Source organism: Oncorhynchus mykiss, chromosome 5 (assembly GCF_057628025.1).
Source record: "Oncorhynchus mykiss isolate SJ-2025 chromosome 5, ASM5762802v1, whole genome shotgun sequence".
Lineage (NCBI taxonomy): Eukaryota > Metazoa > Chordata > Actinopteri > Salmoniformes > Salmonidae > Oncorhynchus > Oncorhynchus mykiss.
The window spans coordinates 93,113,056-93,138,357 of NC_143026.1; the positions used below are offsets into that span (position 1 = coordinate 93,113,056).

Here is a 25,302-nt window from a genome sequence, read left to right on the forward strand (position 1 = left end):
TTCAACAATCCCTTTTGTTTGTTGATTTCTATACAAGCTGAGAAAATGATTAGTGTCACTCAGACAAATGTGAGTTTCTCGTTTATTTCATGTCTTTCCTCTGTCTCCTGTATGATTTCTATTGGAGTCATTTGACTTACTGTACACTGTTATAAACCAGAGATGATCTCAATGAGTCAAACCCGGACAAATAAAGGTTAAATATATTGATGTGCATCTTTCCTCTCGGTCTTCAGATATGTCATGTTTTATGCCAGTTAGTGGTCCCTCAGTATAAACTATTAGGATTAGCGTTGTCACGGTACCGGTATTGCCTTACTAGGAGGTAAGGAAGGAAAGGAAACATTCATTTCCTTGGACTTCATTTGTTGAGGAAAACAGTCCTAATGTTAGGGGGGAAAAAAACAGCCTTGTGTTGTCTGCCACAGTCACCTTTATTTTCCAAGCTACATCACACAATATGTTACATACGGTTTTTAACAGACTGAAGAGTTTAGTCTGCTTTGGGAGTTCTTTTCTGCCGTTCGAAAGTCTGGTATCGTAGTATCACCATGCTGTTATCGTAGCCTCTGCCGAGTCCACAGCAAACCGAATGTTCTGGTTTTCAAGGGAAATGTAAAGAGACTGTACCTTCCTTTTTTTGGGGGGGACGTTAACAAACAGGCATGTTCGACATTACAGCTGACAATGCAGGCGACTGCCTACCGACTGATCTACAAATCAACTTTCATCATAAATAACGACTCCGTTTTATTATTTGTAGATCAGTCAGTCGCCATTTACCCACAACGCATCATGGATCGGATGCTTTCAAACACTCATCCACATTTACAGAATTGCTTAAACAGTTTTCTTTTGGGGGGGGGATCTAATTTCAACCGTTTCTTTTACGCCTGCAACATTAGGTTACTGGTGTCATGACAACCCTAATTAGGATAACAATAGTTTGTGTCGTGGTGTATCTCATGGTCTATGTTCGGTCTTTCCCTCTCAGTTCTCCGACCAGCTCCTGTACACAAGTAAAGGTGTGACGGCCACCAACCAGTTCAAGGTCCATGGCCAGCTGCCTCTGCACGGCATGATCGTGAGTATAAAGCTGCCTGCCCTGTTTTTGACCCCTGACCTTTACCCTGTTAGCCGTGACCTCAGGTTAATCTGGCTCTGACCTAGCTGTGGTAACCTGACCCAGCTGTGGTAACCTGACCTAGCTGTGGTAACCTGACCCAGCTGTGGTAACCTGACCTAGCTGTGGTAACCTGACCTAGCTGTGGTAACCTGACCTAGCTGTGGTAACCTGACCTAGCTGTGGTAACCTGACCTAGCCGTGGTAACCTGACCTAGCCGTGGTAACCTGACCTAGCCGTGGTAACCTGACCTAGCTGTGGTAACCTGACCTAGCTGTGGTAACCTGACCTAGCTGTGTGTAACCTGACCTAGCTGTGGTAACCTGACCTAGCTGTGTGTAACCTGACCTAGCTGTGTGTAACCTGACCTAGCCGTGGTAACCTGACCTAGCTGTGGTAACCTGACCTAGCTGTGGTAACCTGACCTAGCTGTGGTAACCTGACCTAGCTGTGGTAACCTGACCTAGCTGTGTGTAACCTGACCTAGCTGTGGTAACCTGACCTAGCTGTGGTAACCTGACCTAGCTGTGTGTAACCTGACCTAGCCGTGGTAACCTGACCTAGCTGTGTGTAACCTGACCTAGCCGTGGTAACCTGACCTAGCCGTGGTAACCTGACCTAGCCGTGGTAACCTGACCTAGCCGTGGTAACCTGACCTAGCTGTGGTAACCTGACCTAGCCGTGGTAACCTGACCTAGCTGTGGTAACCTGACCTAGCTGTGGTAACCTGACCTAGCCGTGGTAACCTGACCTAGCCGTGGTAACCTGACCTAGCTGTGGTAACCTGACCTAGCTGTGGTAACCTGACCTAGCTGTGTGTAACCTGACCTAGCTGTGGTAACCTGACCTAGCTGTGGTAACCTGACCTAGCTGTGTGTAACCTGACCTAGCCGTGGTAACCTGACCTAGCTGTGTGTAACCTGACCTAGCCGTGGTAACCTGACCTAGCCGTGGTAACCTGACCTAGCCGTGGTAACCTGACCTAGCCGTGGTAACCTGACCTAGCCGTGGTAACCTGACCTAGCTGTGGTAACCTGACCTAGCCGTGGTAACCTGACCTAGCTGTGGTAACCTGCTGCTAATAAAATACATACTAGGGTTGCAAAATTCAGAAATCTTAGTTGTAGAATTACAGAATTCCTCCTTTCCCTCCTGATTCTGGAAATCTTTCAACTGAGTTTTCTGGAAAACCTAATAATTAGGTAAATGACTGTTTCCTTCCTATTTTGGATTGAATTATTACTCATGTTTTTGTGCAACTGTCTTGAATCAGCAAGTCGTCCCCATGACGACAAAATGGACATTTCAGAAAATATCACCTTCATGGGCCACTGTGAGAGCTCGATTCAATCCGTAGTGCAGAAGATCTGCTTTCTAGCGCGATTTACTCTTTTTTTAAAAAAAGGCAATGTTACCGCATTCCCCCGGAGACCGCATTCCCCCGGAGACCGCGTTCCCCCGGAGACCGCATTCCCCCGGAGACCGCATTCCCCCGGAGACCGCATTCCCCCGGAGACTGCATTCACGGAAAACGCTGAATATGTCGTCTCCATCGGGAAATGACCCGTGCTACAACGCAGATCTTCTACGCTACGGATTGAATTGAGCCCCAAAGTTACTGAAAGGTTTAATATCATCATCTTTCCTCAGCTGGTTGTTCAGTTTGTGTCGGGAGTCAGACAGAAGGAAACCGAGGGAGATAAGTCACTGCTAAGGGAGGGGGGGAATCTAACACCAGATCAGGGAGATGTGAGGTGTTTCCATTGCATTCTACAAAAAAAATAGAGTAGCACTGTGTTGAGTTGGGGGGGAAGTTGGGAGGTCAGGGTGGGGGTTTGACTGAGGTCCAGTTTGTTTGTCAGTGAGACTACCTCGAGGTCCCCTGCCTTGGTCTAACCTGCGTCTCTGCTTCTCCATTTGTGATGCAGCTCATAGTTTTGGAGGCCCCGGTGAGTACTCTGGGTTCTGTTAGCTAGGGCACGCTGCTCCCTCTCCCGTACTGGTGTAGACAAAACAACGCTTAGATGTGGGCTCTGACGAGACGTCTGTGAATGGCTGCTAAAGGGAGAAAGAAGCTGTGTTTAGAATTAATTTATTTATTTTAACTTTATTTAACTAGGCAAGTCAGTTGAGAACATTCTTATTTATAACGACGGTATACTGGGGAACAGTGGGTTTAACTGCCTGTCAGTAGATACCCCCCCAGGCCAGACGGATGTGCAGTAGATACCCCCCCCCCCCCCCCCCCCCCATGCCAGACGGATGTGCAGTAGAAACCCCCCCCCCCCCCCCCCCCCCCCAGGCCAGATAACCCCCCCCCAGGCCAGACGGATGTGCAGTAGATAACCCCCCCCCAGGCCGAGACGCTTTTGGCAGGCCTTCCTTTGATCTGCTTTACCTCCAGTTCCCCTGCTGCTCTTGTCCAATCCCATGAGAGCAGGTGGTTGTGGCCAAAGGCCAACGTATCTTTTGCTGATCAACCATCTTACTGTGTCCCCCCCCCCCCTTCCCTTCCATCCTTAGGTGGAAGAGAGTGAGAATGAGTGGTCTGTTCCTCACTGCTTCACCATCTACTCTGCCCAGAGGACCATTGTGGTGGCAGCCAGGTAAACACACAGGAGTTTCTCTCACACACACACACACACACACACACAGAACAGTTATGCTTTTTAATCTAAAGACAAATACAAGTCTTCATTTTAATAGTGAACCGGTTGGTTAAAGTCCTGAGTCGTAAACCCATCCTGCTCACTTCCTCAGCTGATCTGTTTCACCTCCCTGTGTGGATGTGATTGTAGCTCGAAGGTGGAGATGGGGAAATGGATAGAGGATCTCAACATGGCAATAGAGATGACCAAGAAATCTCAGGAGAAATCAGACCTGTTCCTGGATCCAGGGCTGTGTGATCGCTCCAACAGTAAGACAGAATTACCCCTCTCTGTGATCGCTCAACAGTAAGACAGAATTACCCCTCTCTGTGATTTCTCCAACAGTAAGACATAGAATTACCCCTCTCTGTGATCGCTCCGACAGTAAGACATAGAATTACCCCTCTCTGTGATCGCTCCGACAGTAAGACATAGAATTACCCCTCTCTGTGATTTCTCCAACAGTAAGACATAGAATTACCCCTCTCTGTGATCGCTCCGACAGTAAGACATAGAATTACCCCTCTCTGTGATCGCTCCGACAGTAAGACATAGAATTACCCCTCTCTGTGATCGCTCCGACAGTAAGACATAGAATTACCCCTCTCTGTGATCGCTCCGACAGTAAGACATAGAATTACCCCTCTCTGTGATCGCTCCAACAGTAAGACAGAATTACCCCTCTCTGGGATCGCTCCGACAGTAAGACATAGAATTACCCCTCTCTGTGATCGCTCCGACAGTAAGACATAGAATTACCCCTCTCTGTGATCGCTCCGACAGTAAGACATAGAATTACCCCTCTGTGATCGCTCCAACAGTAAGACATAGAATTACCCCTCTGTGATCGCTCCAACAGTAAGACAGAATTACCCCTCTCTGGGATCGCTCCAACAGTAAGACAGAATTACCCCTCTCTAGCAATCTTAGCATTACCCCGCCCTGTGGCGACCCTCAGCCTTACCCCTCCCTGTGGCGACCCCCAGCATTACCCCGCCCTGTGGCGACCCCCAGCATTACCCCGCCCTTTGGCGACCCCCAGCCTTACCCCTCCCTGTGGCGACCCCCAGCCTTACCCCTCCCTGTGGCGACCCCCAGCCTTACCCCTCCCTGTGGCGACCCCCAGCCTTACCCCTCCCTGTGGCGACCCCCAGCCTTACCCCGCCCTGTTGCGACCCCGGCCTTACCCCGCCCTGTGGCGACCCCGGCCTTACCCCGCCCTGTGGCGACCCCCGGCATTACCCCGCTCTGTGGCGACCCTGGCCTTACCCCGCCCTGTGGCGACCCCGGCCTTACCCCGCCCTGTGGCGACCCCCAGCCTTACCCCTCCCTGTGGCGACCCCCAGCCTTACCCCGCCCTGTTGCGACCCCGGCCTTACCCCGCCCTGTGGCGACCCCGGCCTTACCCCGCCCTGTGGCGACCCCCGGCATTACCCCGCTCTGTGGCGACCCTGGCCTTACCCCGCCCTGTGGCGACCCCGGCCTTACCCCTCCCTGTGGCGACCCCCAGCCTTACCCCTCCCTGTGGCGACCCCCAGCCTTACCCCGCCCTGTTGCGACCCCGGCCTTACCCCGCCCTGTGGCGACCCCGGCCTTACCCCGCCCTGTGGCGACCCCGGCCTTACCCCGCCCTGTGGCGACCCCGGCATTACCCTGCTCTGTAGTGTATAGTTAGGATCTATACTACTTGTGCACCTGGCTGTAGCCTACAGCATTACCCTGCTCTGTAGTGTATAGTTAGGATCTATACTACTTGTGCACCTGGCTGTAGCCTACAGCATTACCCCGCTCTGTAGTGTATAGTTAGGATCTATACTACTTGTGCACCTGGCTGTAGCCTACAGCATTACCCTGCCCTGTAGTGTATAGTTAGGATCTATACTACTTGTGCACCTGGCTGTAGCCTACAGCATTACCCTGCCCTGTAGTGTATAGTTAGGATCCATACTACTTGTGCACCTGGCTGTAGCCTACAGCATTACCCTGCCCTGTAGTGTATAGTTAGGATCTATACTACTTGTGCACCTGGCTGTAGCCTACAGCATTACCCTGCCCTGTAGTGTATAGTTAGGATCTATACTACTTGTGCACCTGGCTGTAGCCTACAGCATTACCCTGCCCTGTAGTGTATAGTTAGGATCTATACTACTTGTGCACCTGGCTGTAGCCTACAGCATTAGATCCCTCTTTGTTTTTATAGTGATGATGATTTTATATTGTCTTTTCCCCTTTTGTTGTGGAACCATCTAGCCTCTTGGTCTGGGTTTGAAACCATCTAGCCTCTTGAGCTGGATGTTGTGGAACCATCTAGCCTCTTGAGCTGGATGTTGTGGAACCATCTAGCCTCTTGAGCTGGATGTTGTGGAACCATCTAGCCTCTTGAGCTGGATGTTGTGGAACCATCTAGCCTCTTGAGCTGGATGTTGTGGAACCATCTAGCCTCTTGAGCTGGATGTTGTGGAACCATCTAGCCTCTTGAGCTGGATGTTGTGGAACCAACTAGCCTCTTGAGCTGGATGTTGTGGAACCAACTAGCCTCTTGGTCTGGGTTTGAAACCATCTAGCCTCTTGAGCTGGATGTTGTGGAACCATCTAGCCTCTTGAGCTGGATGTTGTGGAACCATCTAGCCTCTTGAGCTGGATGTTGTGGAACCATCTAGCCCCTTGAGCTGGATGTTGTGGAACCATCTAGCCTCTTGAGCTGGATGTTGTGGAACCATCTAGCCTCTTGGTCTGGGTTTGAAACCATCTAGCCTCTTGGTCTGGGTTTGAAACCATCTAGCCTCTTGAGCTGGATGTTGTGGAACCATCTAGCCTCTTGAGCTGGATGTTGTGGAACCATCTAGCCTCTTGGTCTGGGTTTGAAACCATCTAGCCTCTTGGGCTGGATGTTGTGGAATCATCTTGCCTCTTGGTCTGGGTTTGAAACCATCGCTATATGTGTTGTGTATTCTTATGTCAGTGGATTTTCTGGTGCATCCATGGACTGTTGGAGCCAGATGGTGCTCCTATTGGGTGGACTTGACTACAAATGTACTGTAACCCCTCCCTTTAGATGTAGCTAACCCCTCCCCCTCCTCCCTGCCCCTCCCCTCCTTCCTCAGGGTCGTCGGATGAGGTTTCTCTGGATCAGGAGTCAGAGGATGACATGTCGTCGTCCCGTAACTCTCTGGATAAGCAGACCCATCACCGTGCCAACAGCACCATGCATGTCTGCTGGCATCGCAACACCAGCGTGTCCATGTCAGATCACAGCCTGGCTGTGGAGGTAGAGACTACACACAGAGAGAGAGACACACACACACACCACATCCGTTGACTTCATCGCTGCTTGTGGGTTCTCTGATGACTGTATAGTCCGATGCAGGATGCATACTATCTGCCACAGACACAACACGGAGAGGCCTGTCCCCCGTAGAGCCACAGACACAACACAGAGAGAGAAGCCTGTCCCCCGTAGAGCCACAGACACAACACAGAGAGAGAAGCCTGTCCCCCGTAGAGCCACAGACACAACACAGAGAGAGAGGCCTGTCCCCCGTAGAGCCACAGACACAACACAGAGAGAGAGGCCTGTCCCCCGTAGAGCCACAGACACAACACGGAGAGGCCTGTACCCCGTAGAGCCACAGACACAACACGAAAAGGCCTGTCCCCCGTAGAGCCACAGACACAACACAGAGAGAGAGGCCTGTCCCCCGTAGAGCCACAGACACAACACGGAGAGGCCTGTCCCCCGTAGAGCCACAGACACAACACGGAGAGGCCTGTCCCCCGTAGAGCCACAGACACAACACGGAGAGGCTTGTCCCCCGTAGAGCCACAGACACAACACGGAGAGGCCTGTCCCCGTAGAGCCACAGACACAACACGGAGAGGCCTGTCCCCCGTAGAGCCACAGACACAACACGGAGAGGCCTGTCCCCCGTAGAGCCACAGACACAACACGGAGAGGCCTGTCCCCAGTAGAGCCACAGACACAACACGGAGAGGCCTGTCCCCCGTAGAGCCACAGACACAACACGGAGAGGCCTGTCCCCCGTAGAGACACAGACACAACACGGAGAGGCCTGTCCCACGTAGAGCCACAGACACAACACGGAGAGGCCTGTCCCCCGTAGAGACACAGACACAACACGGAGAGGCCTGTCCCCCGTAGAGCCACAGACACAACACGGAGAGGCCTGTCCCCCGTAGAGACACAGACACAACACGGAGAGGCCTGTCCCCCGTAGAGACACAGACACAACACGGAGAGGCCTGTCCCCCGTAGAGCCACAGACACAACACGGAGAGGCCTGTCCCCCGTAGAGACACAGACACAACACGGAGAGGCCTGTCCGCCGTAGAGACACAGACACAACACGGAGAGGCCTGTCCCCCGTAGAGACACAGACACAACACGGAGAGGCCTGTCCCCCGTAGAGACACAGACACAACACGGAGAGGCCTGTCCCCCGTAGAGCCACAGACACAACACGGAGAGGCCTGTCCCCCGTAGAGCCACAGACACACACACTATTTCGTGGGTGCTTATAATTGTCCTATTTCACACATGTACACGTGTGTTACATGTGTGAATTGGATATTCGTTTTTTGCATTACCCACCCTCGTAGAGTTATCAACGGTGACCCTGGAGCAATTAAGATTAGGTGCCTTGCTCAAGGGCACATCGACATATGTTTCACCTTGTCTGCGATTCGTCTTAACAACCTTTCGGTTATTGTCTGGCGACACACATACAAATCAAATGTTATTGGTCACCTGCACCGAATACAACGGATGTAGACTTTACCGTGAAATGCTTATGAGCCCTTCCCAACAATGCAGAGTTAAAAAGTAAAGAATTATAATAGTAGCACGGGGAATAAAATGAAATATACAAGAATGGAGCTACATACAGGAAGTACCAGTACCAGATCAATGTGAAGCTATATACAGGGAGTACCAGATCAATGTGAAGCTATATACAGGGAGTACCAGATCAATGTGACGCTATATACAGGAAGTACCAGATCAATGTGAAGCTATATACAGGGAGTACCAGATCAATGTGAAGCTATATACAGGAAGTACCAGTACCAGATCAATGTGGAGCTATATACAGGGAGTACCAGTACCCAATCAATGTGGAGCTATATACAGGGAGTACCTGATCAATGTGGAGCTATATACAGAGAGTACCAGATCAATGTGGAGCTATATACAGGGAGTACCAGTACCCAATCAATGTGGAGCTATATACAGGGAGTACCTGATCAATGTGGAGCTATATACAGGGAGTACCTGATCAATGTGGAGCTATATACAGGGAGTACCAGATCAATGTGGAGCTATATACAGAGAGTACCAGATCAATGTGGAGCTACATACAGGGAGTACCAGTACCAGATCAATGTGGAGCTACAGTGCCTTGCGAAAGTATTCGGCCCCCTTGAACTTTGCGACCTTTTGCCACATTTCAGGCTTCAAACATAAAGATATAAAACTGTATTTTTTTGTGAAGAATCAACAACAAGTGGGACACAATCATGAAGTGGAACGACATTTATTGGATATTTCAAACTTTTTTAACAAATCAAAAACTGAAAAATTGGGCGTGCAAAATTATTCAGCCCCCTTAAGTTAATACTTTGTAGCGCCACCTTTTGCTGCAATTACAGCTGTAAGTTGCTTGGGGTGTCTCTATCAGTTTTGCACATCGAGAGACTGACATTTTTTCCCATTCCTCCTTGCAAAACAGCTCGAGCTCAGTGAGGTTGGATGGAGAGCATTTGTGAACAGCAGTTTTCAGTTCTTTCCACAGATTCTCGATTGGATTCAGGTCTGGACTTTGACTTGGCCATTCTAACACCTGGATATGTTTTTTTTTTAACCATTCCATTGTAGATTTTGCTTTATGTTTTGGATCATTGTCTTGTTGGAAGACAAATCTCCGTCCCAGTCTCAGGTCTTTTGCAGACTCCATCAGGTTTTCTTCCAGAATGGTCCTTTATTTGGCTCCATCCATCTTCCCATCAATTTTAACCATCTTCCCTGTCCCCGCTGAAGAAAAGCAGGCCCAAACCATGATGCTGCCACCACCATGTTTGACAGTGGGGATGGTGTGTTCAGGGTGATGAGCTGTGTTGCTTTTACGCCAAACATAACGTTTTGCATTGTTGCCAAAAAGTTCAATTTTGGTTTCCTCTGACCAGAGCACCTTCTTCCACATGTTTGGTGTGTCTCCCAGGTGGCTTGTGGCAAACTTTAAACGACACTTTTTATGGATATCTTTAAGAAATGGCTTTCTTCTTGCCACTCTTCCATAAAGGCCAGATTTGTGCAATATATGACTGATTGTTGTCCTATGGACAGAGTCTCCCACCTCAGCTGTAGATCTCTGCAGTTCATCCAGAGTGATCATGGGCCTCTTGGCTGCATCTCTGATCAGTCTTCTCCTTGTATGAGCTGAAAGTTTAGAGGGACGGCCAGGTCTTGGTAGATTTGCAGTGGTCTGATACTCCTTCCATTTCAATATTATCGCTTGCACAGTGCTCCTTGGGATGTTTAAAGCTTGGGAAATCTTTTTGTATCCAAATACGGCTTTAAACTTCTTCACAACAGTATCTCGGACCTGCCTGGTGTGTTTCTTGTTCTTCATGATGCTTTCTGCGCTTTTAACGGACCTCTGAGACTATCACAGTGCAGGTGCATTTATACGGAGACTTGATTACACACAGGTGGATTGTATTTATCATCATTAGTCATTTAGGTCAACATTGGATCATTCAGAGATCCTCACTGAACTTCTGGAGAGAGTTTGCTGCACTGAAAGTAAAGGGGCTGAATAATTTTGCACGCCCAATTTTTCAGTTTTTGATTTGTTAAAGTTTGAAATATCCAATAAATGTCGTTCCACTTCATGATTGTGTCCCACTTGTTGTTGATTCTTCACAAAAAAATACAGTTTTATATCTTTATGTTTGAAGCCTGAAATGTGGCAAAAGGTCGCAAAGTTCAAGGGGGCCGAATACTTTCGCAAGGCACTGTATATACAGGAAGTACCAGTACCACATCAATGTGAATATATATACAGAGAGTACCAGTACCAGATCAATGTGGAGCTATATACAGGAAGTACCCGTACCAGATCAATGTGGAGCTATATACAGGAAGTACCCGTACCAGATCAAAGTGCAGAGGTAGATATGTACATGAAGGCAGGGTAAAGTGACTAGACATCAGGATAGATAATAATAATAGTAGAATAAAGATCAGAGCAGTGAGTGTGTGTGTGTGTATATATATTGTGTGTGTGTATATATATTATATGTGTGTATATATATTATATGTGTGTATATATATATATTATATGTGTATATATATATTATATGTATGTGTGTGTTTATCTCACTCACTACCGGTCAAAAGTTTGAACACCTACTCATTCAAGGGTTTTTCTTTATTTTTTCTATTTTCTACGTTGTAGGATAATAGTGAAGACATCAAAACTATGAAATAGCACATATGGAATCATGTAGCAACCAAAAAAGGGCTAATGAAATCAAAATATATTTTATATTTGAGATTCTTCAAATAGCCACTCGTTGCCTTGACAGCTTTGCACACTTGGCATTCTCTCAACCAGCTTCATGAGGTAGTCACCTGGAATGCATTTCAATTAACAGGTGTACCTTAAGTTCATTTGTGTAATTTCTTTCTTAATGCATTTGAGCCAATCAGTTGTGTTGTGACAAGGTAGGGCTATGTTCTGTATACCACCCTATTTGGTAAAAGACCAAGTCCATATTATGGCAAAAACAACTCAAATAAGCAAAGAGAAACAACAGTCCATCATTACTTTAAGACATGGAGGTCAGTCAATACGGAAAGTTTCAAGAACTTTGAAAGTTTCTTCAAGTGCAGTCAACCGAACCATCAAGCGCTATGATAACTGGCTCTCATAGTGACCGACACAAGAAAGGAAGACCCAGAGTTACCTCTGCTGCAGAGGATAAGTTCATTAGAGCTACCAGCCTCAGAAATTGCTGCCCAAATAAATTCTTCACTGATTTCAAGTAAAAGACACATCTCAACAGCAACTGTTCAGAGGAGACTGTGTGAATCAGGTCTTCATGGTTGAATTGCTGCAAAGAAAGCACTACTGAAGGACACCAATAAGAAGAAGAGATTTGAATGGGTCAAGAAACACGAGCAATGGACATTAGACTGGTGGAAATGTGTCCTTTGGTCTAGAGTCCAAACTGGAGATTTTTGGTTCCAACTGCTGTGTCGTTGTGAGACGCGGTGTGGGTGAACGGATGATCTCCACATAGAGGACGAGGTGTTGTGGGGGTGCTTTGCTGGTGACACTGTCACTGATTTATTTAGAATTCTTAACCAGAATAGCTACCACAGCATTCTGCAGCGATATGCCATCCCATCTGGTTTGTACTTAGTGGGACAATCATTTGTTTTTCAACAGGACAATGACCCAAAACACACCTCCAGGCTGTGTAAGGGATATTTTACCAAGAAGGAGAGCGATGGAGTGCTGCATCAGATGACCTGGCATCCACAATCCCCCGACCTCAACCAAATTGAGACGGTTTGGGATGAGTCGGACCGCAGAGTGAAGGAAAAGCAGCCAACAAGTGCTCAGCATATGTGGGAACTCCTTCAGGACTGTTGGATAAGCATTCCAGGTGAAGCTGGTTGAGAGAATGCCAAGAGTGTACAAAGCTGTCATCAAGGAAAAGGGTGGCTGCTTTGAAGAATCTCAAATATAAAATGTATTTTGATTTAACACTTTTCTGGTTACTACATGATTCCATATGTGTTATTTCATTAGTTTTGATGTCTTCACTATTATTCTACAATGTAGAAAATAGTTTTTTTTTTTTTTTTAAATACAAAAAATAAAGGAACACCTTTGAATGAGTAGGTGTGTCCAAACCTTTGACAGGTACTGTACATAAAAATGGACCGGATGTGGTGTAAAAAGTCAACCTGTATGAAAAGCCGTGCCCCTTCTTCATGACTGTGCGGTGTGTGTGTGTGTGTGTTTGGACCATGTTAGATCCTTAGTGATGTGGACGCCAAGGAACTTGAAGCTCTCAACCCACTCCACTACAATGGATGGTGGCTTGCTCTTCTCTCTTTCTCCTGTAACACACGATCAGCTCCTTGATCTTACTGATGTTTAGGGAGAGGTTGCTGTCCTGTCACCACACTGCCAGGTCACTGACCTCGTCCCTGTAGAGCTGGCTCATCAGGCCTACCACCTTCGAGTCGTCCGCCAACTTGATAATGGTGTTGAAGTTGTGCCACGCATTCGTGGGTGAATGGGGAGTACAGTAGAGGGTTAAGGACACACCCCTGAGGGGCCCCCGTGGTTAGGGTCAGCGTTGCGGAGGTGTTGTTGTCTACCCTTACCACCTCAGGGAGTCCAGGATCCAGTTGCAGAGGGAGGGGTTCAGTTCCAGGGTCCTTAGCTAGGTGGTGAGCTTGGAGGGGACTATAGTGTTGAACGCTGTAGTTATTCCCCCTCTTGTCCGGGGTGGGAGAGGGCGGTGTGACGTGAAATCTGTAGATTTGGATGTGTTGGTGCGGTATGTGAATTGGAGTGGGTCCAGGGTGTCTGGAATGATGGTGTTGATGTGAGACGTGACCAGCCTTTTTCAAAGCACATCCTAATTCCAGATGTGAGTGCTGCAGGACGACAGTCATTTAGGCAGGTTACCTTGGAGTTCTTTGGAACAGGGACAATGGTGGTCAGCTTGAAATATGTTGGGATTACAGTGAAGAAACTGGCCGAGCTGGTCTGTGCATGCTTTGAGTACGAGCCCTGGTATTCCTGTCTGGCCCGGTGGGCCTTGTGATTCTTAACCTGTTTAAAAGTATTACTCACGTCGGACAATCTGGAGAAACGGGTGCTTTCACGGAGGAACAGTGTTCTATTCCTCGAAGCGCGCATAAAAGGGCATTTAGCTCATTTGGGCGTGGCTGGCCGTTTGGGCGTGGCTGGCTGGGTTTCCCTTTTGTAATCAGCTATCGACCTGCCACATACGACGAGCGTTGGCGCCGGTGTAATAGGACGCCACTTTCCTCCTATATTGTCCTGTCGCATGTTTGATGTCTCATCGGATGTTGTCGCGGGCTTTCTTGTAAACTGTAGCTCTAGCCTTTTAGCTCAGCGTGGCTATTGTCTGAAATCAATGTAATCCATGGTTTTTGATTTGGATACGTTCTTAGAGTCACTGTGGGGAAGACATCGTCTGTGCTCTTATTGATGATAAAGCCTGTGACGGTTGTGCTGAACTTCTCAGAGTTATCCGATGAATCCCGGAACATATCCCAGGCCGTTACTAGCAAAACACTCCTGTAACCTCACTTCTGCTTCATCCAACCACTTCTGTATTGAGCACATCACTGGTACTTCCTGTTTGAGCTCTTGTTTGTAAACAGGAAGCAGGAGTTTTATTTGTATGTTTAATTTACTTTTATTTAACCAGGGAAGTCAGACGGCCTACCAAAAGGCAAAAGTCCTACTGTGGGGGGGGGGGGGGGGGGCTGGGATAAGAAAAATAAGGATTTAGGGGCAGCTGTCAGTCAGAGCTGCAGGATTTTGGGGCAGCTGTCAGTCAGAGCTGCAGGATTTAGGGGCAGCTGTCAGTCAGAGCTGCAGGATTTTGGGGCAGCTGTCAGTCAGAGCTGCAGGATTTTGGGGCAGCTGTCAGTCAGAGCTGCAGGATTTAGGGGCAGCTGTCAGTCAGAGCTGCAGGATTTTGGGGCAGCTGTCAGTCAGAGCTGCAGGATTTTGGGGCAGCTGTCACTCAGAGCTGCAGTATTTGGGGAAGCTTTCATTGGGCACACAGAGCAGTGGATACACGGCCTGTCCTCATCTCCTCACCCCATAGTCATTCTCCTGCACCTCCCTGCTCCACTCTCTCTCCCATGATTCATCTCTCTCCTCTGATGATCTTTTCTGTTTCATTTCAGTGTTTCACTGTTTCATCACTTCCTTGCACTGAAGTCTTGTCTTTGTGGAAAACACTCCAATCAGAAGCATGTGTTCTTTATCTATGACCAATCTTGTTCCGTCTTTAACTAACTCCTCCCCTCCACAGCCCTGGCTGAAGGACTTTCTAATCTACCGTTTTGTTTCTGTCACTGAATGTAACCTGCCAACTCATCCTATGTTGCTTTCCTCCTTTATCCACACCCCTTTCTTTCTCTGTCCTTTTTGCTTTCTGCCCCTCTTTCTTTCTCTCCCTCTCTCTACTTGCCCTCTTTCTCTGTCCTTTCCTCTGTCTCTGCCCCCCCCCCCCCCTCCCCCCAGTGTTCTGTTCCCCAGCCGTGTCTCCAGAGCTCCCTCCTCGTTACCTGCTGGGTCAGGGCCAGAGACCCAACACCATCACACACGTCTGCTGGTACCGCAACCAGAACCTCTCACTCACTGATTATCTGCGCATGAACCAGGTACCACCACTAGCAGAACCAGGTTCCAGACTGTAGAACCAGGTACCAGACAAGAACCATACTTAAACCATTTTAGAACCAGGTACCAGACTAGAACCATGATAGAAGCAGGTACCAGACTAGAATCAGCCTAGAAGCAGGTACCAGACTAGAACCATACTAGACCAGGTACCAGACTAGAACCATGGTAGAACTAGGTACCATACTAGAAGCAGGTACCAGACTAGAATCATACACCATACTAGAACCAGGTACCAGACTAGGACCATACACCAGACTAGAACCATGGTAGAGCCAGGTACCAGACTGGAACCGCACCAGACTGCAACCATACCAGAACAATGATAGAACCAGATACCAGACTACAACCATACTTGAACCAGGTATCAGACTAGAACCATGCTAGAACCAGACTAGGACCAGGACCAGACTAGAACCAGGTACGTACCAGACTAGAACCATGGTAGAACAAGGTACCAGACTAGAACCAAGCTAGAACCAGGTACCATACTGCAACCATGCTAGAACTATGGTAGAACCAGGTACCATACTAGAACCGTACCAGACTAGATCAATGATAGAACCAGGTACAAGACTAGAACAGTGGTAGAACCAGGTACAAGACTATAACCTTACTAGATCCAGTTACCAGGCTAGAAACATACACCAGACTAGAACCAAGTACCAGACTAGAACCATGGTGGAACCATGATAGAACCAGGTACCAGACTAGAACCATGATAGAATCAGGTACCAGACTAGAACCATGACAGAACCAGTTACCAGACTAGAACCATGGTAGAACCAGGTACCAGACTAGAACCATGGTAGAACCAGGTACCAGACTAGAACCAGGTACGTACCAGACTAGAACCAGGTACGTACCAGACTAGAACCAGGTACGTACCAGACTAGAACCAGGTACGTACCAGACTAGAACCAGGTACGTACCAGACTAGAACCATGGTAGAACCAGGTACCAGACTAAAATTATGGTAGAACCGTTCTCCAAACTAGAACCAGGTACCAGACTAGAATCATACCAGAACCAGGGTAGAACCAGGTACCAGACTAGAGCAATGGTAGTACCAGGTGCAAGACTGGAATCATACTAGAACCAGGTAACAAACTATAGCCATTCTGGAACCAGCTACCGGACTAGAACCATGGTAGAATCAGGCACTATAGTAGAACCATGATAGAAATAATTACCAAACTGATGGTAGAATTTCACAGGGAGACGCCAAATGATGCATACAGTTTACTGATCTGCAGTGTTGGGGGAGCTACTCTGAAAATATCGTTTACCAAGCTTCAATTACTTCTCACTGGAAGAAGATAATCTACACTTAAACTACCCCAAAGACAAAAATATAGTTTACTTAACTAAAGTTACTTTGAAACAGTAGTTCACTATGTCTAAACTACTTTGGTGTAAAAAAAAAATTATATGAAAAATCTGAAATGTCAGACGACAAATCACAAGGACAGATCCCTTTGGGGTCATAGGTTAATGTGAAATTTAGCCTATTAAACACAGACTCCAGCGCCTTCAGAAGGTATTCACACCCCTTGACCTACACACAATACCCCATAATGTCAAAGTGGAATTAGGTTTTTAGACTTTTTAACAGATTCGTTAAAAATGAAAAGCTCAACTGTCTTATTACGTTTTCAACCCCTTTGTTATGGTAAGCCTAAATCATTTCAGGAGTAAATATTTGCTTAACAAGTCACATACTAAGTTGCATAGACACACTCTGTGTGCAATAATAGAGTTTAACATGATTTTTCAATGACTACGTCATCTCTGTAACCCACACATACAATTATGTGTAAGGTCTGTCTGTCGAGCTGTGAATTTCAAACACAAATTCAACCATAAAGACCAGGGAGGTTTTCCAACGCTTTGCAAAGAAGGGAACCTATTGGTGGATGGGTAAAAAAAAATCAGCAAATATTGAATATCCCTTTGAGCATGGTGAAGTTATTATACTTAACAAAAATATAAAACACAACATGTAAAGTGTTGGTCCCAGGTTTCATGAGCTGAAATAAAACATCACAGAAATGTTCCATGCACAAGCTTATTTCTCTCAAATGTTGTGCACAAATTTGTTTGTGTTTCTGTTAGTGAACATTACTCCTTTGCCAAGATAATCCATCCACCTGACAGGTGTGGCATATCAAGAAGCTGATTAAACAGCATGATCAATACACAGGTGCCCCTTGTGCTGGGGACAATAAAAGGCCACTCTAAAATGTGCAGTTGTCACCCAACACAATGCCACAGATGTCTCAAGTTTTGAGGGAGCGTGCAATTGGAATGATAACTGCAGGAATGTCCACCAGAGCTGTTGCCAGATAATGTCAATTTCTCTACCATAAGCCGCCTCGATGTCGTTTTTGAGAATTTAGCAGTGCGTCCAACCGGCCTCACAACCGCAGACAGCGTGTATGGCATCGTGTGGGCGAGCGGTTTGCTGATGTCAGCGTTGTGAACAGAGTTGCCCCATAGTGGTCGGTGGGTTTATGGTATGGGGCAGTCCCAAGTTACGGACAACGAACACAATTGCATTTAATGGATGGCAATTTTAATGCACAGAAATACTGTGACGAGATCCAGAGGCCCATTGTGAGGTAACTATGACCAACAGATGTGTATCTGTATTCCCAGTCATGTGAAATCCACAGCTTGGGGACTAACTCATTCATTTCAATTGACTGATTTCCTCATATGAATTGAAACTCAGTAAAGTCTCAGAAATTGATGCATGTTGGTTTATGTTGTTCAGTATAATTACACTTTGGATGGTGTATCAATACACCCAGTCACTACAAAGATACAGGCGACCTTCCTAACTCGGTTACCCAGAGAGGAAGGCAACCGTTTATGGATTTCGCCATGAGGTCAAGGGTGACTTTAAAAACCGTTAAACTTTTAAATGGCTGAGAACCTGAGGATGGATCAACATTGTAGTTACTCCACAATACGAACCTAATTGACAGAGTGAATAGAAGGAAGCCAGTACAGAGGCACTAAAGTAAAACAGCAACAAAAACAAAAACGTTTTTGTTCTGAATACAAAGTGTCTGTGGAAAATGTACTTTACTGAGCAGCACGCACCATATTTTTAAGCATAGTGGTGGCTGCATCATTTTATGGGTATGCTTGTTATCATTAAGGACTGGGGAGTTTTTCAGGATGAAAAAGAAACGGAATGGAGCTAAGCGCAGGCAAAAATCCTAGAGGAAAACCTGGTTGTCTGCTTTCCACCAGACACTGGGAGACGAATTAACCTTTCAGCAGGACAATAACCTAAAACACAAGGCCAAATATACACTGGGGTTGCTTACCAAGACGACAGTGAATGTTCCTTAGTCGCCGAGTTACAGTTTTGACTTAAAGATACGTAAAAATCTATGGCAAAACCTGGAAATGGTTGTCTAGAAATGATTTTTTTTAAACTATTTAACAGAACTTTTAAGAATTTTGAAAAGAATAATGGGATAATGTTGCACAATCCAGGTGTGTAAAGCTCTTAAGTCGAGGGGTATGAATACATTCTGAAGGCACTGTATGTTTCAACAGAATTAGGCAAGTCTGTAGTTCCAGTAGTTAGCTACACAGCTAAATGGTAAAAGAAAACGTCATTGACTACTGAAAACACAATCTAGATTTGAATTTTGTTCAACTAACACCAAGCTACTGCAAAAAAATGTTGTTAAATGACTTGAACTACAAGTAGTTCACTACTCTTCAACACTGCTGACTGTCCTGTCCTTTCCGGTCCTGTCTTCAGAACCAGCTCTCAGGTTACCTCCTACGGAAATTCAAGAACAGCAACGGCTGGCAGAAGCTCTGGGTGGTCTTCACCAACTTCTGTCTGTTCTTTTACAAGACTCACCAGGTACTGGCCACACGCCGAACCCTGAACACACACTGAACACACACCGAACCCTGAACACACCCTGAACACACCCTGAACACACACTGAACACACACTGAACCCTGAACACACACCGAACCCTGAACACACACCGAACCCTGAACACACACCGAACCCTGAACACACACCGAACCCTGAACACACACCGAACCCTGAACACACCCTGAACACACACTGAACCCTGAACACACACTGAACCCTGAACACACACTGAACACACACCGAACCCTGAACACACACTGAACCCTGAACACACACTGAACCCTGAACACACACCGAACCCTGAACACACACTGAACCCTGAACACACACTGAACCCTGAACACACACTGAACCCTGAACACACACTGAACCCTGAACACACACTGAACCCTGAACACACACTGAACCCTGAACACACACTGAACCCTGAACACACACTGAACACACACCGAACCCTGAACACACCCTGAACACACACTGAACACACACCGAACCCTGAACACACACCGAACCCTGAACACACACCGAACCCTGAACACACGCTGAACACACACCGAACCCTGAACACACACCGAACCCTGAACACACACCGAACCCTGAACACACACCGAACCCTGAACACACACCGAACCCTGAACACACGCTGAACACACACCGAACCCTGAACACACACCGAACCCTGAACACACACCGAACCCTGAACACACACCGAACCCTGAACACACACCGAACCCTGAACACACACCGAACCCTGAACACACACCGAACCCTGAACACACACCGAACCCTGAACACACCCTGAACACACACCGAACCCTGAACACACACTGAACATAACACAAAATGGCTGTCAGAAGTTCTAGGTGGTCTTCACCAACTTCTGTCTGTTTTACAAGACTCCGCAGGTACTGGCCTAACACTTGACTTTTAATACTGCAGGATGGCTTTTTACACAACCAATTTACATGTTTGTTGTACTGCAAATGCAGCCTAGATGCTTATAAACGTCTCAATTTCAGACTCCTTTGCTGAGACCAAATGTCCTCTGTTGGGTTTTATGTTGAAGTGTTCTCTGGATGGTAAGGTATCCCAGCCAACTGTCTATTTCTGTGTTCAGGATGATTTCCCGCTGGCCAGCCTCCCGTTGCTAGGTTACACCGTGAGCAGCCCGGGAGAGTCAGACAGCATCCACAAGGAATACGTGTTCAAACTGCACTTCAAGTCCCACGTCTATTTCTTCCGGGCGGAGAGCGAGTATACATTCGAGAGGTATAGTGACCGTTTCATTCATTATTTGACTCCTTCCAACAAAGCGTCATTGTGATTCCAGAACATTTCCTTGGACGCATTTTAATTGTAAAACTTGGCCGCAGTTTTTGGCTAAACAGGTCAGTGTTACGGAGATGGAGTGGTGCTTTGTGTTTACACTATGGCTGTAATAGCTCTGATGTCTCTCTTTCTCTCTCTCTCTCTCCCTCGCTCTCTCTTTCCACCCCCTCTTTTTCCCTCTGTTTCTCTCACTCCCTCGCTCTCTCTCCTCTCTCCCTCTTTCCACCCCCTCTCTCCTTCCCCTCTGTTTCTCTCTCCCTCTCTCTGTTCCTCTCTCCTTCCCTCCTCTCTACAGATGGATGGAGGTGATTAAGAGTGCGGCCAGTGCTACTGGCAGGATGAGTCTCCTCATACCTAAAGGTCCCCTGCAGATGAATGGGAACTAACTGCGCTCTTTGATCTGATCTACTGCGGCTTAGAAGCTTCTATCTAATCTGCGTCCCAAATGGCACCCAAGGGTCAGGCCTAGAGAGCAAAGGGCTGGGCCCAATAGACTCTGAGACAATACTGTATAATACCATCTCTCTCTCTCTCTGTTTCTCCCTCTCTCTCTCTCTCTCTCTCTGTTTCTCCCTCTCTCTCTCTCTCTCTCTCTACGGGTTCTCATTGGCATCATGTTAAAGTGGCACTCATGTCTTGGATTTATTTGGCAGATAAGGGCTCAGTGAGTGACTGGAAGTTATTATATATATTATATTAATTCTCTCCTTATGGAATGGTCAACCATTGTTATGTGAGAATCTGTTGAAACAATGTATCAGCGGGGGAACAGAGTAACATTCTAAATCCAGTAATTGGATACGTGGTTCAAGAGAGAAGGATATACCAGTGCTATCACGATCAACAAGGATGCTTGAGGACATCCTGTCAAGGGTGAGTGTACACACTCAGCCAGCTGAGAAAGGGAACTAAAGAGAGACTCATAACCTTCTCATGGCAGCCAGTGTAAAACAACTACATCACAAAACATAGGATTGGTTTCCCACACTCGGATTAAGTCTAGTCCTGGCCTAAAAAAACTAATTTTTTTTTTTTTAATGAACAATCACCTTTTTGAAATTGTTTTTTTTTTACTCCAGAACTAGACTTAATCTGTGTCCAGAACTAGACTTAATCTGTGTCCAGAACTAGATTTACTCTGTGTCCAGAACTAGACTTCATCTGTGTCCAGAACTAGACTTAATCTGTGAACTAGACTTAATCTGTGTCCAGAACTAGACTTAATCTGTGTCCAGAACTAGACTTAATCTGTGTCCAGAACTAGACTTAATCTGTGTCCAGAACTAGACTTAATCTGTGTCCAGAACTAGACTTCATCTGTGTCCAGAACTAGACTTAATCTGTATCTGGAAAACCGTTTATCCATCAGGTTATGTTCTAGAGAAGTTTATACAGCGTTAGTCTAAAGACTGTTGTTTCCTTTTAGCCAGTGAAAGCATTCTGCGGACGGTCGTTGTCGAGTCTGTATCGTGTCTGTCTACACGAAGATACAGGTGTCGAAAGGGAACTGGTAGGTGGAGGAAGGCAGTGATGATATTACGGAGGTGCAGAGCATGTAGGATTTATTTGACTAGGGACTGTGGAAGGGTAACTAGCTGGAGAACAACCTCAGATACCACGTTTAAAATAGCTGGACTTGAGGTAGCTCTGGTCCAGGGTGTTGTTTCTACCACTAAGGAATTAGTGGAGGAATGAATGCCCTGGACCAGAGCTCTGGTACAGCAAGAGAGGTAGGGAGGTACCCAGTGAATGTCCTTTATTTTTTCATTGATAAAAGGAAGATGGTATTGTATGTTGCAATGAGTTAGGAACACAAGCAGTCAAATCTCCTTTTTTTTTAGGGTAACTTCTGTAATAGACTTGGGAGGCATTATTCCGTTCTTTTGAGAATTTCGTAGTTCTCATTTGTTCTGTTGTCACACGGAGGTATTAATGGCCATGGGAGTTACATGAAAAATTGAGTAAAAAACACAATTCTGTAAGGTACGTTTCCCATCGAAGTGTTTCAAGGGGTCTATATTCATGTTAATAAATGTACAAGTACTTTGTTGGTCCCCGAGATAAAATTTTTTTTTTGTTAATGAAGTTTTCCTGTACTATCAATATGTAGTTCTATTTTATTTTTAATACATTGACAATAGTCCAACCTAATTCTGGCCTAATTCATAACCTCAAATGTTGTTAAAGTCAAACATACTTAAAGCATTTAATTGTTGTGTTATTGACTTGTTATTAGTCAGTGTTGGCCAGTTCTACTGTTTGTCTAATTTCCTAGTTTTGACGACAGTCAGGAAGTCAGGCAGGAAGTCAGGCAGGAAGTCAGGAAGGAAGGTGCTACATTTGATTCATGTTTTGTTTGGCTTGCTGGGCTTGTATAGTTACTACCATGTGTTCTGGATTATAGTTAGTTTTTTTGTTGTTCATTTAACATAGGGATGACGATGACCTCGTAAAATTAATATGCAGTGTATATCCTAATATCTAAAGTCTTTTTAAAGTTACGGATTCCATTCTGATATGTCGTTAAGGCTGAAGAGCTTGGATCGGTCCCAAATTGGGATCCTATTCCCTATGGGCCCTGGTCAAAAGTAGTGCACTTTTTTAAAGGGAATGAAGGTGCCATTTGGGACTCCTTCCACTTTAGAAGATCTGTCGTGGTCTAACTGTCTTGCTGTATGTAGTGGGCCTTGTGAGTATTGTGATTTTAATAGGCAGGAGATCAGGATGTGTATATTCTCTAAGTGTCTCGGTGTAGAGCTGATTTAGGATGAGTTTTTTTTGTGTTTTTTTCCCTTGTAAATCGTACGCATAAGAGGGGAGACCTTCTCCTAGATGAGCACTCCTACTTTAAGACGCTAGATGCATCCCGGCCTCTGTCCGTTCGTCATCAGAAAGCCCCCCCCCACCCCCCCCCCCCCCCCCGTTACTGTCTACACATCATGGTATTATCTTTCTGTCTCCGGAGTGATAGGGGCCAGTGAGGTGTAAGTCCTGTCATCTTCCCATGTTGGACTGGAATGAATCACAATGTTTAGGGCGCACCTCTATCTCATCCCTGTGTGTGTGTGTCCCAAATGGCGCTCTATTCCTTATATAGTGCACTACTCTTGACCAGGACCCATAGGGAATAGGGCGCCATTTTGAGATGCATCTATGAACTACAGGGGGGGGGGGGGGGGGGGGCAGCAGCACCACCTCTCTTAACTCCTTTCCCACTTCATCTCTCTGTGTTCAGGTGTGCTAACCAACCAAGGCCTCACTGGCCCCCGTCTGCTGTTCCAGTCGGATGTTCTTCCTATTTATTGTGTAGCAGCATGTCATTGGAGCCCTTCTTGTTCCTGTATGTTCTGCTTCTTGCTCCTGTTATTATTGCATTGATAACAAATAAAGTTGAACAGCTGCAAAACAACAGTCAGGTTTTCTTTTCAAACTGTTTGCCTGTTTGCTTTTAGCCTGACACCCAACGATACAACATTTGGAAGGATGGCCCCCTACGAGACTAGTTTGTCATCACCTGTCCCATCTGACGCTCTACCAAGGTTACCTGTCCCATCTGACCGTTCTACCAAGGTTACTTGTCCCATCTGACGCTCTACCAAGGTTACCTGTCCCATCTGACGCTCTACCAAGGTTACCTGTCCCATCTGACCGCTCTACCAAGGTTACCTGTCCCATCTGACCGCTCTACCAAGGTTACCTGTCCCATCTGATGCTCTACCAAGGTTACCTGTCCCATCTGACCGCTCTACCAAGGTTACCTGTCCCATCTGACCGCTCTACCAAGGTTACCTGTCCCATCTGACCGCTCTACCAAGGTTACCTGTCCCATCTGACGCTCTACCAGAAGGTGGCAGTGATGGGTTGTTGACCTAATGCTCATATTACCATGACTGCTGCAGGTCGTTCTGTTCCCACTAGATGGTCAAGTTGCAAAGTTAATTTAACATGTGGGTAAGGCATCAAGGTTAGCAGTGTGGTTAAGATTCAGGTTAGGTTTAAAAATATGTATTTTAAGATGAGAAATTGTAGAAGGCTTTCGACTTGTCCAGATAGTGACGGCCGTGGTGTTCCCACTGAGTGGAAACCTGGACGAACTGGAGGAGCAGAGAGAGAATGGGGAACTCTTGACACCCATAGCAGCTTACACAGCGACTTGCCCTGGGAAACTACTCAAACAGGTGGAGGAATCTTATGAGAAGGTATTCTCTGGGCATGCCTAAACAAAACTCCTTGTTCCACAGTAATATCTGTATGTGAGGGTGTGGTGAAAACCGTTCACTGTAAATACACAGGAAAAACCATCCTGGCTACAAACTTGTACAATAGTAACAAACAATATTAACTCCATGTGGAGACACTGTGTCTTCAACAATACATTCTTTAGAATCAAGTGTTCTCAGAATGTGACCTGGGTTTGAGCCTCCGGTCTGCCGTAGCAGGGAAGGACCATTTTATTATAGATTATATAATATTTCTCCATTTTTTTTACCTTTCATTTAACTAAGCACGTGCCAGTTAAGAACAAATTCTTATTTACAATTACGGCCTAGGAACAGTGGGTTAACTGCCTTGTTCAGGGACAGAATGACAGATTTTTACCTTGTCAACTCGGGGATTCGATCTTGCAACCTTCCAGTTACCAGTCCAACACTCTCTCCACTAGGCTACCTGCCGCCCCTACATGATGCATGGTCTTGATAACGTCAGTCTATTTTTTTTCTTTGCCCAGGTTTTTATTGAGCGAACCAAAATCATGAACTGATAACAGAAAGAGAACACAGCATTAAATCCTGTTTGGACCATCA

At 46.5% G+C, this 25,302-nt stretch overlaps 1 protein-coding gene across 11 annotated transcripts in view; it reads left to right on the forward strand.

Annotated features, from left to right (window-relative positions):
* The window catches only part of farp2 (FERM, ARH/RhoGEF and pleckstrin domain protein 2), an 88,249-nt gene extending 64,346 nt beyond the window's left edge, over positions 1-23,903 (forward strand). For 2 of the 11 annotated variants that reach the window (XM_090236427.1, XM_090236428.1), the window contains exons 21-26: positions 995-1,084; positions 3,648-3,730; positions 3,923-4,041; positions 19,040-19,147; positions 20,286-20,437; positions 20,793-23,903. In XM_090236427.1, coding sequence (XP_090092553.1) covers positions 995-1,084; positions 3,648-3,730; positions 3,923-4,041; positions 19,040-19,147; positions 20,286-20,290 — 405 coding nt within the window. In that variant the 3' untranslated portion in view covers positions 20,291-20,437; positions 20,793-23,903. Of the gene's footprint in view, positions 1-994; positions 1,085-3,052; positions 3,074-3,647; positions 3,731-3,922; positions 4,042-6,876; positions 7,041-15,096; positions 15,237-19,039; positions 19,148-20,285; positions 20,438-20,792 lie in introns of all 11 variants that reach the window. The other 9 variants (XM_090236418.1, XM_090236425.1, XM_090236422.1 and 6 more) reach the window with 9 other exon arrangements.
* The last annotated feature ends 1,399 nt before the right edge of the window (positions 23,904-25,302 follow it).